This window comes from Pseudonaja textilis, chromosome Z (assembly GCF_049901715.1).
Source record: "Pseudonaja textilis isolate UNSWEBS1 chromosome Z, rPseTex1.2, whole genome shotgun sequence".
Taxonomy (NCBI): domain Eukaryota; kingdom Metazoa; phylum Chordata; class Lepidosauria; order Squamata; family Elapidae; genus Pseudonaja; species Pseudonaja textilis.
Genome location: NC_142008.1, coordinates 23,574,453 through 23,589,450, shown reverse-complemented (window position 1 = coordinate 23,589,450; position 14,998 = coordinate 23,574,453). Strand labels below are relative to the sequence as shown.

General features: G+C 34.7%; 1 protein-coding gene across 1 annotated transcript in view; it reads left to right on the top strand.

The window, feature by feature from the left end:
- Positions 1-209, top strand: part of CUBN (cubilin) — a 153,060-nt gene extending 152,851 nt beyond the window's left edge. The window contains 1 exon segment of the mRNA XM_087917141.1: positions 109-209. Within this exon segment, the coding sequence (XP_087773267.1) occupies positions 109-209 (101 nt within the window).
- Positions 210-14,998: the final 14,789 nt, after the last annotated feature.

The following is a 14,998-nucleotide window of genomic DNA, read 5'->3' as shown; positions in this document are numbered from 1 at the left end:
CATTGAAAAGCTTTGGATTAGAAACCATAATAATTTAATTGAAACAATCTTATAGAAAAATATGATGGAAAATAGTTTTTGGAACATTTTCTCATTTTTATGATACAAATATTGCTCCATTTACAGCAATGTCAGATCAAGTATTCATCAAATTCTACGCAGATTATGTAACTCACTCATCAAGATTTAGACTGACCTGGACCAACTGATATAATTTTCTCATTAAAAACACTCACCACTTTCTGAAGAGAATTCCCAGAATAAAAGCTGGTTGGTATTAGTAATAAAAATAGTAATAAAATTATTTGGAACAATGAAGTTAATAGTTGTTAAGAATTATTTCAAAGAAATGCATAAATCTTGTTTTTTCTTAGAAAATGCACCAAATATTGTTCCACCATCATTATTCTCATCTTTCATATTACTTATCTCAATTTATGACTATAACTTCGTTGCTTATAGCTATTGTTGTATGTACATTGAGACTTATGCAAATTCCTTGTGTGTCTAATCATATTTGACCAATACAGATTTCAATTCTATTCAATTGTATTCTAAAAAAATAGAAGATAAGCCTTTGAAGCAAGTTGTTCTCTAGTAAAGCTTTTCCATATATACTTAAATAACATGGGAGGGAGCAAACTATCTATAGCAGTCACTTTAACATTAACTAGACTAGTTCGAGCTTTCCTAGTTTCTAAAGTAATTAAAATTATGATTTAAAGTTGGAATGTTTCAGACCACAAACACAACTTTGCATTTAAATTTTAGAATTTAAATTGTATAAACAAGATAGATACAGACTTCAGTGGATAATAACTGCAGACAAAACAATTGCTACCTTCCCTTGAGAACCTGTATATTGCAGGAGTCAAAAAGAGGGCTCTGAAAATATCTACAGACCCCTCACATCCTGGACATAAATTGCTTCAACTCCTTCCCTCAAAATGACGCTGTAGGGCACTGCACATCAGAACAACTAGACACAAGGACAGTTTTTCCCCGAATGCCATCGCTCTGCTAAACTAATTCCCACAACAATGTCAAATTATTTACTAAGTCTGTATTACTATTCTTCTTCTCATCCTTCCTAGTACCTATCTCTTTCTACGTATGACTATAATCGTGTTGCTTGTATCTTTACAATTTATATTGTTTTGTTTTCTAGTATGATTTGATTGCTTTTTAGTAACTATGACTATCACTGTGTTGTATCTTATGATTTTTAATGGATGTATTTTATTATTTTTTTATGTACACTGAGAACATATACACCAAAGACAAATTCCTTGTGTGTCCAATCACACTTGGCCAATAAAGAATTCTATTCTATTCTTTAAAAAAAAGTAGTTCAGGATCACCATAAGAGCCTTTCTAGATGGCAACATTGGGTGACCTTAAAAAGTTGAAAGGTAAAAACCTAGGCTGTATGTGGAGGCCATTAGGAACTCATAAGGACTATTGGCTAAACTAGAAAATTAAAAGAAAATCAGGAAACAGTAAAATAACTTATGTATTGCTATCAAGGAAGTACTAGTCCCAACATATTTGGATAACATCAGGTTCTTTTGTTTTTCTAATACTTTTTAATATTTCTAATAGGAAGTATATTATTGTAAGATAGCATAATGACTATTTTGTTGATAGGTTATGATTATAGGTCTGAACTATACAACAATGAAATTGCTTAAAGTACAGATGCAGCTGAAGAAAGTTCTTTTTAAAAAATTAGTTTATGTACTACAAATCACAAATTGTATAACGATGATAGCATCTTTCTTGGTCTTTGATGTAATACAAACATTTCTCCTAAATACTTCAGTTCAACTAAAGGTATAGATAGATATTCACTATCAGAATTCTATGTTTTTCTTTAAACATTCCATATCCATGCAATAAAAAAAATCTCATTTCTTAAGTTTTTTTCATTTTCAAAATATTTTCCATATGAAGATTTCTAATCAAATGCTCTCTGGACTCAATAAATTAGTCCTCTGAAACATGGTTTAAAACAATTTAGTACTATTGAACAATTAATATTTAGTAAATAGAATGAAAGAGTTACATATACCAACTGCTGCCTGTTCCTTGAATAGGAGCCATGAGTCCAGGATGGTTTTGCCATTGTCACTATACTGTGTTGGGTATATGGATACACCAACTAGGTTTGGGTGACTAAATATATAAACCTAGGTTTAAGTGTTTGTAGCTTTAAGCACCAAACTGCAATGTAATTAGATAATTAAGGGTGCGGTTGCAAGCAGCAATATAAGGCAGTGAGAGTAACGTAACCCTTTCTGCTGGTTACTGATCCCTGGTTACTGATTCTGGTCACTGGTCTGGTCTCTCTGCTGTCTGCTGCCTGCTGTTTACTCCTGTATGAGACGTCTGCTTGTTAATGCTTGTTGACTACTGTGCTCGATACCGTTTCTACTGAACAAAAGGACTGTTTACTTGGTGAGCTGATATCCTGTGCATACTCAGCGTTGTCTTCGAGAGAAAGGTATCGGAAGGAGAAGATTTACAAGCAGATAAGGACATTGTACTGACTAGTTAATGGACTAGGTTACTGGATGGATATATTGGAATATGACATATGGACTGATTGACAATGCTTAAACTCTGAATGGATTAAACTACTATTTAAAACTACAAACAGTTTTTGTCTCCAGTGTGTGTATACTCTTGGGCCCAGCCTCTCTCATTTGGCTGCCTGGCTTGACTGCTGCTGCACACTCTGCTTGGGGGTTTGTCCCCAATCACTAACATTGGTTATGGGCCCAGCAGTGTGCACAGTCTAACTAACCAGGATATAGCAGAGAGTTTTTGGGGTGAGTTGCACATTACTGTAAAAACAAACTGTTTGTTGAATAGTTATATATCTGAAGAGTAATGGCACAAGTAAATTTGCCAAGTCTGTCCATGATATCCAGACTAGATGGAACAAACTATGTTTCATGGTCAATGAAATGTAGTTTACTTCTACGAAGAGAAGGTTTGTGGGACATAATTACAAACCCACCAGATGTATCTAACTTAGATCCTAATGTTGAAGAGGATGCCAAAAAGATACAAGACTATAAACGAAAGAATGAGCAGGCTTTATGCATCATAGGACTGACTCTCTCTGACCAGCAACTGATCCATATCCGTGGAGAGGAAAATGCTGCTAACTGTTGGGAGAATCTCAAGAAGATTTATGTTCGAGACAGTGTAGGAGCTCATATCAATCTTACACGGAAGCTGTTTAGAACACATCTTCAGAAGAATGGAGAAATGTTAACTCATTTAAACTGTATGAAAAGCATTTTTCAGGAATTACAAGAAAAAGAGCTTATATTTAATGAGTTGCAACAAGTATACATTATACTGTCTTCATTGGATTGAAGCTATGATGATTTTGTGACTGCTTTAGAGGTATTGCCAAAAGACAGTTTATCAGTAACTGAGATAACCGGCAGGCTATTAGAAGAAGCCAGAAGAAGGTGTGAGCGTGACCAGCTGAGAGAAGATAAGCCTAATAAAGAAGAGAATTTATCTTCGACGGCATACACAATTAAAAAGTGTTTTAATTGTGGAGGCAGAGGACATTTGGCAAGATTCTGCAGAAAAGGAAAACGCCAGAATGTAAGAAAGCCAAAGAAATCCTTTGAACTAGCCACGTTTAGCAACTGTGATGTGAAGAATGATCTATGGGTGGTGGACAGTGGTGCATCCCACTGCATCACGAGAGATAAGACAAAGTTTATAAAAATGTCTACAAGCTCTCAATGTATATCACTCGCAAATGGCTGGCACCTCAAGGCCAAGGGTGAAGGTATTGCATATTGTCCATGTTTAAACCAGAATATAAAAATGTTGTATGTACCACAGTTAAAGATGAACTTACTTTCTGTAAGAGTATTAGATAAACTAGGTTATGTAGTTACATTTAAGGATAATAAGTGCATACTGGATAAAGATAACAAAAGGGTAACTGCAGCTTTAAATGGAGCATTGTATGTTTTACATGATAGTAAGAAAGGGGAGGCACAGACTGTATTTAACAATATCAAGCCTCATAATGAATGTATCCATTTATTGCATAGGCGTTTGGGGCATGTAAATTTTTAAAATGCTAAAACGTACAGTAGAGTTGTCTGATGGAATAAGGTTAAAACCTTGTGATAAATATTTGCGTTGTAATGTCTGCTGTGAAGATAAGAGTAAAATATTGCCTGCAAATAGGCTAAATGGTTTCAAAACTAAAGAACCTTTAGAAGTAGTATTTGCAGACATTATAGGTCCAAAGAAACCCAGTATGGGGGGTGCTCGATATATACTGAGCATTATGGACCATTACTCTAGATATGGGTTTTGCTACTTAATGAAAAGCAAAACTGAAACATATCAACATTTCTTCAACTGGTTAAAGTTTGCAGAAAGAAAGTCTAAACGGCAATTGATAACCCTGGTGACAGATAATGGTACGGAATTTGTTAATAGCAAATTCCAGAATAGATTAAAGGTAGCTGGAATAGAGCACAAAAAATCTGCACCATACAGACCACAACACAACGCATTTATTGAAAGAAGAGGCCAAACACTACAGGCAATGGTTAGAACAATGATAACTGATTCTGGATTACCTGATTCTGTGTGGGGGGAGGCTGCAATGTGTGCTAACAACATATTGAACAACATTGTTAACTCAACTACTGGTGAAATACCATTCACCATGTGGCATGGCAGGAAGCCTGATTTGAGTTACCTGCACACATTTGGTGCACCAGCATGGGTGCATATCCCTACACAACTCAGGCGTAAAGGGCAACACAGAGCTAAACAATTATTCTTCGTTGGTTACCAAGCTAACCATAGGGCATATAGATTTTGGGAGAAAGGCACATCTAGGGTGTTATGTAGTGCTAATGCCCAATTTCTAGAGCACGTAGGATGGGATAAGTTAGAACAGGATAACAATAAAGAAGTAATTATTGAATCCTATAGAAATCCCATTAAGTATCCCTGTAACTTTAAAAATAAAGTAAAAAGAGAAATACAGGAAGAAATTGTGCCCATAGAAGAAGAAATAGAACCAATAGCTGAGCAAGATGAGGAACAGGTAGTAACTCTAAAAAGTCCTCATACAAGCCCTGTAATTCCCAGAAGAACTACACGAATATCTAGACCGCCTGATAGATACCAGGCTAACACAGTGTGCCAGGTTAATAAAGTTCCATATACTGTGGATGAGATAAAAATGTATCCTTCTAAAGAAAAGGAGAGTTGGTATGCAGCAATGAATAAGGAATTGAAATCCTTGAAGGATATGAAAGTTTTTGAAAATGTGAGATTACCTGGTGATATAAAACCCATTGGCTGCAAATGGATTTTTAAGATAAAAACTGATAAGGATGGAAACATAATCCATAAGGCAAGATTAGTAGCCCAAGGTTTTAGACAAAGTGCCAATGACTATGATGAGGTATTTGCACCTAGTCTTAAAGCAGCAACATTAAGGGCAGCATTAGTGTGGGCAGCAAGCAAGAAATATATAGTTAACCATCTAGATGTGGAAACTGCTTACTTGCATGCTCCACTAAGACATACTGTATATATGAAAAAGCCTATTGGATTTAAAGGTGAAAATAATAATGATTGTTGGTTGTTAAAGAAGAGCCTCTATGGTCTTAAACAATCTGGCTATGAATGGAACCAGTATATTGTGAAGGAACTAAATATAGGGTTTAAAGCTGGTTTAGCCGATCCATGTCTGTTTAAAAGGGAGACAAATGGGAAAATATCATTATTATTATTGTTTACTGATGATATTGCCTTGATTACTGAGACTAATGATGAAGCCAATAAAATAATAGCATCATTAGCCAAGAAAATAAAAATCAAGCAATTAGGGGAGATAAAGAAATATCTAGGTTTGAATATACTGAAAACACAGAAAGGTTTTAAGATATCTCAGGAGGATAAGATATCTAAATTGCTAATAGATTATAAGATGGAACTTTGTAAGCCTGCAAAGACTCCAATGAGTCAGGATATTTGCAAAATGGATACTCAAAGTCCCAAGTTTGATAAGGCAATATATCAATCTTTGATTGGTAGCTTATCATACATTAGCAATTGGTCAAGGCCAGATATAGCTTATAGTATTAATCAACTGGCACGACATATTAATGATCCACTTCAATGTCATTGGATAGCATTAAAGAGGATTTTAAGATATCTTAAAGGAACATTACACCATGCACTGTATCTAGAACCAAAAGGTGATCTAATACTGAGTGCTTATGCTGATGCTAGTTTTGCATCAGAAAGAGACACAAGAAAGTCGACTTCAGGAACAGCCATAATGCTGGGTAAGACATTAATAGGTTGGAAGTCAATAAGACAACAGCATATAAGTTTGTCTACTATGGAGGCAGAATTCTCCTGTTTATCGCTATTATGTACTGAGTTAATTATGTATAAACAAATGATGAATGATATGGGTATAACTGTAAATTATCCTATAATTGTACATGAAGATAATCAGGCAGCAATTCAAATGGCCACAAATATTGCAGTAAAAACTAGAAGCAAGCATACGGATTTAAGGTATCTAAACGTTAGACAATCTGTACAGAGTAAAATGATACAGCTGGAGTACTGCATGTCGGAGGACAATATAGCTGATAATTTTACTAAAGCCCAAGGTGCCATTAAGCACCTAAAGAGTTGTGAAAAGTATGGGTTAAGATTGTAAGGGTATTATATATTTATATCACCCAAAAGGGGAGAATGTTGGGTATATGGATACACCAACTAGGTTTGGGTGACTAAATATATAAACCTAGGTTTAAGTGTTTGTAGCTTTAAGCACCAAACTGCAATGTAATTAGATAATTAAGGTGCGGTTGCAAGCAGCAATATAAGGCAGTGAGAGTAACGTAACCCTTTCTGCTGGTTACTGATCCCTGGTTACTGATTCTGGTCACTGGTCTGGTCTCTCTGCTGTCTGCTGCCTGCTGTTTACTCCTGTATGAGACGTCTGCTTGTTAATGCTTGTTGACTACTGTGCTCGATACCGTTTCTACTGAACAAAAGGACTGTTTACTTGGTGAGCTGATATCCTGTGCATACTCAGCGTTGTCTTCGAGAGAAAGGTATCGGAAGGAGAAGATTTACAAGCAGATAAGGACATTGTACTGACTAGTTAATGGACTAGGTTACTGGATGGATATATTGGAATATGACATATGGACTGATTGACAATGCTTAAACTCTGAATGGATTAAACTACTATTTAAAACTACAAACAGTTTTTGTCTCCAGTGTGTGTATACTCTTGGGCCCAGCCTCTCTCATTTGGCTGCCTGGCTTGACTGCTGCTGCACACTCTGCTTGGGGGTTTGTCCCCAATCACTAACATACTGAATAGCCAACTCTAACATCCTTGTTTTGTTATTGTCCCATACAGAATACTATTGCTTTATCTGGGCGTCCGGTATCATTTTCACATTTTGGTCACCGTGCTGGGAATTTACACATAGAGTACAATCATGGCATCCTTTGCTTATCCTTCCCTGATATATTCTCCTGCCATACCCCAGGGCACTTTGGGGTAGCACACCCTTTCCATTGGCCTAGGGAGTGTTACTTTCTGATTAAAATTACCTTGGGTGCTATGTTTTAAACACAAAAATGTAAAACACTAGAATTTTCAGTGTCCTATTTTTTGTTGTTTTAAAGCTTGAGTTGTGAGCTAGAAATTACCCACGTGACACAAGCCATCAAAAAGTTATATTTTGTTTTTATTCTTATTTTAGTTGCACCAGATATGCCGAAAGTTCACAAGTTTGACTATCTTGGAAAAAGTAGACTGTGCTTAAAGATTAAGCCCCAGTATCATATTGACTTAATTTTAAAGAGAAGAATTTATAGAACTGGGCAATAAGTAATCACAGCTTACAGTATTCCTTTATTCTTATAATACACATTTGGACACTAGAAGTTAGAATTTTGCCTCTTTTTTTTTTGCACCAGATGTCACGGCAGTACAGTACACTTTTCTTAATTATGTCTGTCTGTGCTTGAGGATATAATAAATCACTTGGTTTTTTATTTACATTTGGTTGAATAAATATTCAACCAAAATGTAAAACATAAAGCTAGAAACTATGATTGATTCTAAACAATACATTAGCAAAAGAAAATTTAAAGTTTACTAATTAAATGAATTGTGATTTTTTTGCAGCAGTGCTTTGAAGAAAAGTCTTCTTGCCTACAAATCAAGTTATCAGGCAAAAGTGAATGCCAATAAGAAATGATCTTTATATAAACTTGTTTATTCAATGAAATACATATGCTTAAATTGAATGGAATGAAAGTAGTAGAGTGTGTGGTTTACATTCTGCCTTGTATAAATCAGCTGAAAGGATAATCAAGATTGCTAAAGTCAGGACTTCCTTTTATAAGTCAACATCTACACAATTAGTTCTAGTATTGATTATCCTTTCAGCTGATTTATACAAGGCAGAATGTAAACCACACATGTCCTGACTTAGCAATCTTTTAGACTGTTTTGAGTATCAGCAAGTGCTGTGTTCACAGACTGACAGCAGTCCTCACTCCAGTCTGCCGCCTGCGTGGGAGCGCCGACTCATTGGTTGATGCCGTTTGACAGCCGGCTATAAAAGGAGCTGTCAAACGGCATCAGCTGTTGCCGCCAGCTGACTGCCAGTTAGCCTTGGCAGCCCTTTATTCACTTGAATAAAGCCTGTTAAACGCAAGCCTGTGTCCGTCTCAATCTCTACCGCCGCTCCACAACACTGGCGACGAGGGCGGGATACGATAAGAGACGAAGAGACAACCAGGCGAAGACAGCTGAGCACAGTCACTGTCAAAAAGAGCCGAAGCTGCTGCGAGCTGAATAACGTCACCACTGCTGACGGTCTCCACGAGCGCGAACTTCAAAACTCCCCAGCTGAGGAGTCAGATGCTGCCTGACAGGCGCAGTTGCAAGCGCTTTTCTAAAAGTGCGAATTTAAAGCTCCCTCAGTTGAGGAGACTGATGCTGCCGTTTCAAGATGGGTTCAAACCCGACATTCCCTCCATTCCAGCCGACGGGCGAAACATGGGAGTCGTATATGAACCGGTTCGAGTGCTTCCTAAATGCAATTGACCTGACAGAAACTACTGACCTGAGGAAAAGATCCTATTTCCTGAGCTTCTGTGGAGCTGCTGTTTTTTTTTTTTTTATAAATTTTTTATTGTTTTTTAACATACAAACACAACAACAAAACATAAAAGCATCAGCTCCCCCATATTTTTATACAAACAGTAAGTCGGTTGGTCCATCAGTTTTGTGCATTCATCTCATAGTCACAATTACAATTACCTTATATAATACTCTTATTATCAATACAAATTTATAAATCATAGTATCGCTATTAAAAAAAAAGAAATTTGACTAAACTTTTATTCGATCATGCCTTTATGAGATAACTATATTTTAAATAATTTATTCTAAAACAAGTCTTATAATCATACCAATTCTCTCCTAAATAGGAAAGAAAAGAAAAAAAAGAAACAGAAAACTATTATATAAATATGGTATCAAACACCAATAAGAAGAAAAGAAAAATAAAATCAATATTATTTCTTATTGTCTAACCTTTATATTTTAGTATTTCATCATTCAACCATTGATAGAAGAGATCCCAAACTATATAAAATTGTTTATCTTCTTGCTCTCTAATTTCAAAAGTCAATCTACTCATCTAAGCACATTCCAATATTTTCTTTACAACTTCTTCTTGCAATGGAATTTTCTCATTTTTCCAATTTTTTGCAAATACAATCCTAGCAGCAGTCAATACATTTACAATCAAATATTTCAACTCTTTACTATAGGTATCTGGTAGGATTCCCAATAAAAAAAACTCCGGTTTCAAGTCTATATGCTTCTTTGTCATTTTTTCCAACCACATGTGGATTTTAGTCCAATATTTTCTAGCATCCTCACAAGTCCACCACATATGGTAGTATGAACCAGGTTTCTGATGACACTTCCAGCATTTTTCAGATTTATTCTTGAACATTCTTGCTATCCTTGTCGGGGGAAAATGCCACCTGTAAAACATCTTATACAAATTTTCTTTATAGGCTGTAGACATTGTCATTTTATAATTTTGCAACCATAAATTCTGCCATTTCTCTAAATCAATCCCATATCCAAAATTCCTCCCCACGCAATCATAGTTTCTTTAACTTGTTCTTCCTCCAGCTTAATTTCAATAAATAACCATACAGCTTTTTAATCACCTTTTCATCAGTACCCATCAAAATCTTATCTAAATCAGTTTGCTTATCATAAAATCCCTCTGCTTTGGAATCCTCATAGTACTTTGAATGTATTTGCAGATATGAAAACCAATTCATCTGTATACCTTGTTCTTCTAGTTTTTGCATCGATTTAAGTTCACCCTTTTCATCTAGTAATTCCCCATAACTAACTGTTTGTTCCTTTTTATAAATTATAGGATAAGAGAACGCTTCTATCGTCGATAACCAAACTGGAATTTTCAAATAACACTGTTTTTTTTGTCTTCTCCCAATTTAACCACAGAGACTCCCGTATATAATGTCTTCTAAAATACCCCTGTGTTTTGGTTCCCTTGTACCATAAAAAAGCATGCCAGCCCAACAACAAATCATGACCTTCTAATGTCAACAATCTGGTTTTCCTTAATGTTATCCATTCTTTAACCCACGTCAAATTTGCAGCTTGGTAGTACAACTCCCAATTAGGCAGACCAAACCCTCCTCTAAATCTAGCATCCTGTAAAAGCTTTAACTTTATTCTTGCTTTCTTGCCTTGCCATATATACTTCAAAACAATTTTATTTAAATCCTCAAAGTATTCTTTTCCAAGCCTAATTGGTATTGTTTGAAACAAAAATAAGATTCTGGGTAAAATGTTCATCTTAATTGTTGAAATCCTTCCTATTAATGACAGTTGTAAGTTTTCCCATTTTTTCAAATCTTGGGCTATCTGTTGTTTAAGTTTAATATAATTGTTCTCCTTCAATGTACTACATCTTGACGTCAAGTATATCCCCAAATACTTAACCTTGTTTGTAACTTGAATTTTTAACAGTTCTGCCAGCTCTTCTCTTTGTTTCAGCAACATATTCTTTGACAAAATCTTTATTTTATCTTTATTTATTTTCAAACCAGCCACCTCCCCATAGGCCTCTATCTTTTCCAACAGCTTCGAGGCTGTTTCTATAGGATCTTCCAGGATGAAGACGAGGTCATCTGCAAAGGCTTGTAGTTTGAGTTCTTCCTTTTTGATTTTCATTCCTTTTATAGTTTTATCTTCTCTGATATTTCTATTCAACACTTCCAAAGTCAATACAAATAACAAAGGCGAAAGAGGACAACCTTGTCTTGTACCTTTTCTTATATTAATAGAATCTGTAAGTTCTCCCTCCATCATTACCTTAGCTGTTTGTTCACTATAAATTGCTTCTATTGCTTGAATAAATCTTCTAGCAAAGCCCATCTGTTCCATTAAAAGTACCATAAACCTCCAATTTACATTATCAAATGCCTTTTGAGCATCTAAAAATATCAAAGCCATTTGCTTTTCAGGGTGTGCCTCATAATATTCCAAGGTGTCCAAAATTACTCTCATATTATCTCTAATTTGTCGCTTTGGCAGAAACCCATTTTGATCTGGGTGAATAAAGTTATTCAAATACTTTTAAGTCTTTCTGCTAATATTGAAGCAAAAATTTTATAATCTGCGTTTAATAAGGAAATCGGTCTATAATTCTTGATTTGAAGTAGATCCGCCTCCTCTTTTGGAATAAGTGTAATATAAGCCTCTGACCATGTTTTAGGAATTATCTTTTTACCATAACTTCATTCATAACTTCTAACAGTGGAATACACAATAATTCTTGAAAGGTTTTATAAAATTCTACAGGAAATCCATCTGGACCTGGTGCCTTTCCATTATTTTGTTTCTTAAGTGCTTGACTTAACTCCATCATTGTTATATTGCTTTCTAGCATTTCTTCAATCTCTTTAGGTATCTTAGGTAGATTTACATTCTGCAGGTATTGTTTAACTTTCTCCTCATCAATATCTTCTTTCTTATACAAATGTTTATAAAAATCATAAATAATTTCTTTTTTCTCTTTGCTGCCATGACAAGTTTTACCTTGGTCATCTGTTAACTGCAGTATTTTCCTCGATTCTTTCTCCTTTCTCAGTTTGTATGCTAGCCATCTACCTGGCTTATTTGCATCCTCAAAATAATTCTGTTTAGCATTCCTAATTTTCTGTGCCAGTTCTTCTTTCTCTATTAAGTCCATTTTATGTTTAGTTATATCCAGTTTCAGTTTGACATCTTTTCTGTGTGGTATTTTCTGTAATTCTTTTTCAAGTCTTTTATATTCATCATCCAAGGCTTTAAGAGTTTGCCTTTTCCTAATATTCTTTTTTCTTGTATAGTCTATTATCAAGCCTCTAGCATAAGCCTTCATTGTGTCCCAAACATTCTGTATTGAAGTGTCTTCTTTTCTATTCTCTTTAAAGAAAAAGGGCAATTCTTTCTCCATCCATTGTATAAATTCCTTATCCTTTAAAATAGTATTATTTAATGTCCATCTCAATCTTTTCCTTTGTCCCTTCCATTTAATTGTCAATGGGTTGTGGTCAGCCCAAGTACTTGTTTCAATATTTACTTCTTGAATACTAGACATTAAATCTGTTGAGATCCAAATCATATCCAGTCTGGACCATGATAAATGCCTATTTGAATAAAACGTAAATTGCTTAAGTTTATTATTTCTTTCTCTCCATATGTCTTTTAAAGTTAATTCATCTATCATTTTAAAAAAAGGATTTAGGAAGAGTTTTTCTATTATGTTTTACTGCTGTTGCAATATAATCAAGTTTATTATCCACAATTCCATTAAAGTCTCCCATCATAATTGTATTAGCATAATCCCGTTCAGCCATCTTAGTATGTAGTTTTTTATAGAATTCTTCCTGTTTATCATTCGGAGCATAAATTGCAGTCAAAAGTATCTTTCTATTATTGTCCATTATTTCTACCATTAATATTCTCCCATCATCATCTGTATAAATCATTTTTGCTGGGATGGCCTCTTTAATATATAAGACCACCCCTCTTTTCTTAGATTGGGTCAAAGAGGTAAACAATTTCCCTAATTTTGGTTGTGATAACAATTGTTCATGTTGCTTTTTAATATGAACTTCTTGTAAGCAAATTATGTTAAACTTTAGTTTCATTAATTTATGGAAAATCTTCCTTCTCTTAGCAGCTGAATTCAGTCCATTTATATTCATTGTAATCAGTTTTTTCTCTTCCATGATTATGTTTTATATTTAGATTTAACCACTCTCGTGGGTCTTGCTTCACGTTGATCTTTAATATCCACTTGTCCACCTACTGCACCTTCTTCTTTTCCAATCTCCATTTGTTCCTCTTGGGATTCAATTGGTGGAACCTCCTTTCCTGCCCCTCCTTCTCTCACTCCAAAAACTTCTGCATAAAACAGTTCTGCTTTCTCAATTGAATCAATTCTATGTCTCTGTTCCTGCCACGTAAACATCAATCCTTCTGGGATCAACCATCTGTAAGACACCTCTTTTCCAATAACCTTTTGGTCAGGAATCGATATTCTCTTCTCATCTCTCTCACTCTTCTAGGTATTTGTTTTAAAACCAAAATTTCTTTACCTTTGTATTTCAATGTCTTCTCTCTGCCACTTGTAATACTTGTGTCTTCATAGATTTTTAATAAATCTAATATGAACTTCTCTGGGTAGGTTATTTCTCATCGCATATCTTGTAAAAACTCGATATATCTCATCTATTCCATCCATCATCTTCTCTTCTGTTATCTCCAGCGCATCCGCCAAGATTCCTACCATTATCGCAGCCAGATCTTGTCCTTTTTCTTCTTCTATATTTTGAAATCTGAGATAAAATTCTGATCTATCCAACTCCCACTTCAACATCTCACTTTTTTCTTGTTCAATCACTGTTAATCTATTATCAATATATCCAATCTTCTCCTCTCTTTGTTTGCCCCCCTCTTCAACTTTTTGAAGTCTCTCATATTTTCCCATCATCTGTTGGATACTTTCCACTTTTTCCTCCATCCTACCTGTTCTTTGTTCAATAGTATCTATTTTTACCTTAAGATCTTGAATTCCTTGCATAATCATCTGAAAGGATACTCTTTCTTGTTCTTTTTCTTTATCTTGCTTTAACAATGTCTGAATTGAGCGCTGTCCAGATGGTGGGGAGGCAGAAGCAGACATAGAGGCACCCGAAGATATAAATTTCTTACTCATTTTAGGTGGTTCCAGCTCTTCAAATTCTTTCAAGTTTTAATCCAAAAAAAAAGTATGAAGTTATAATCCAAGATAAAAGGGCCAACAATAAAAAAGCCAATAATGAGAGAAAAGAAGAAAATTCTTCCTGACCTTAATCCAATTAAGAAAAATAATCCATAAAAGAGAGTAAAAATAAGAGTAAAAACCCAGTGATAATAAAATGAACAAGACAAAGCCAAAAAGAAAAAGGAAAAAAAGAAAAAGAGAAAAAAAACAAAGCAAAAACCAAGAAAAATAAATTTCTTCAAATTCCACACCTTAGTCCAGCCAAAAAAAAAAAAAAAACCTCAATTGAAAAAGGAAAAAGAAATAGTCCACTGATGTACATTAAAAAAAAAAAAAACAGGATCCAAATAGAAAGGAGAAAAAATAAAGCAAAATAAATAAAAATAGAATAAAAATAAAGGAAAAATTCAGAGGCTTCCCTTTGCAAATAAATCAAACTTAAAAATAAAGACCTTGATGTAAGTGGAGGGGGTGGCGGAACTAAAAAAAAAAGAATTAAAAAAAAGGAATAAGCAACAATACACTGCACTCTATTTAATTGTCCAAGGCTCTAATTATAACTCCCTTCTCTTTCC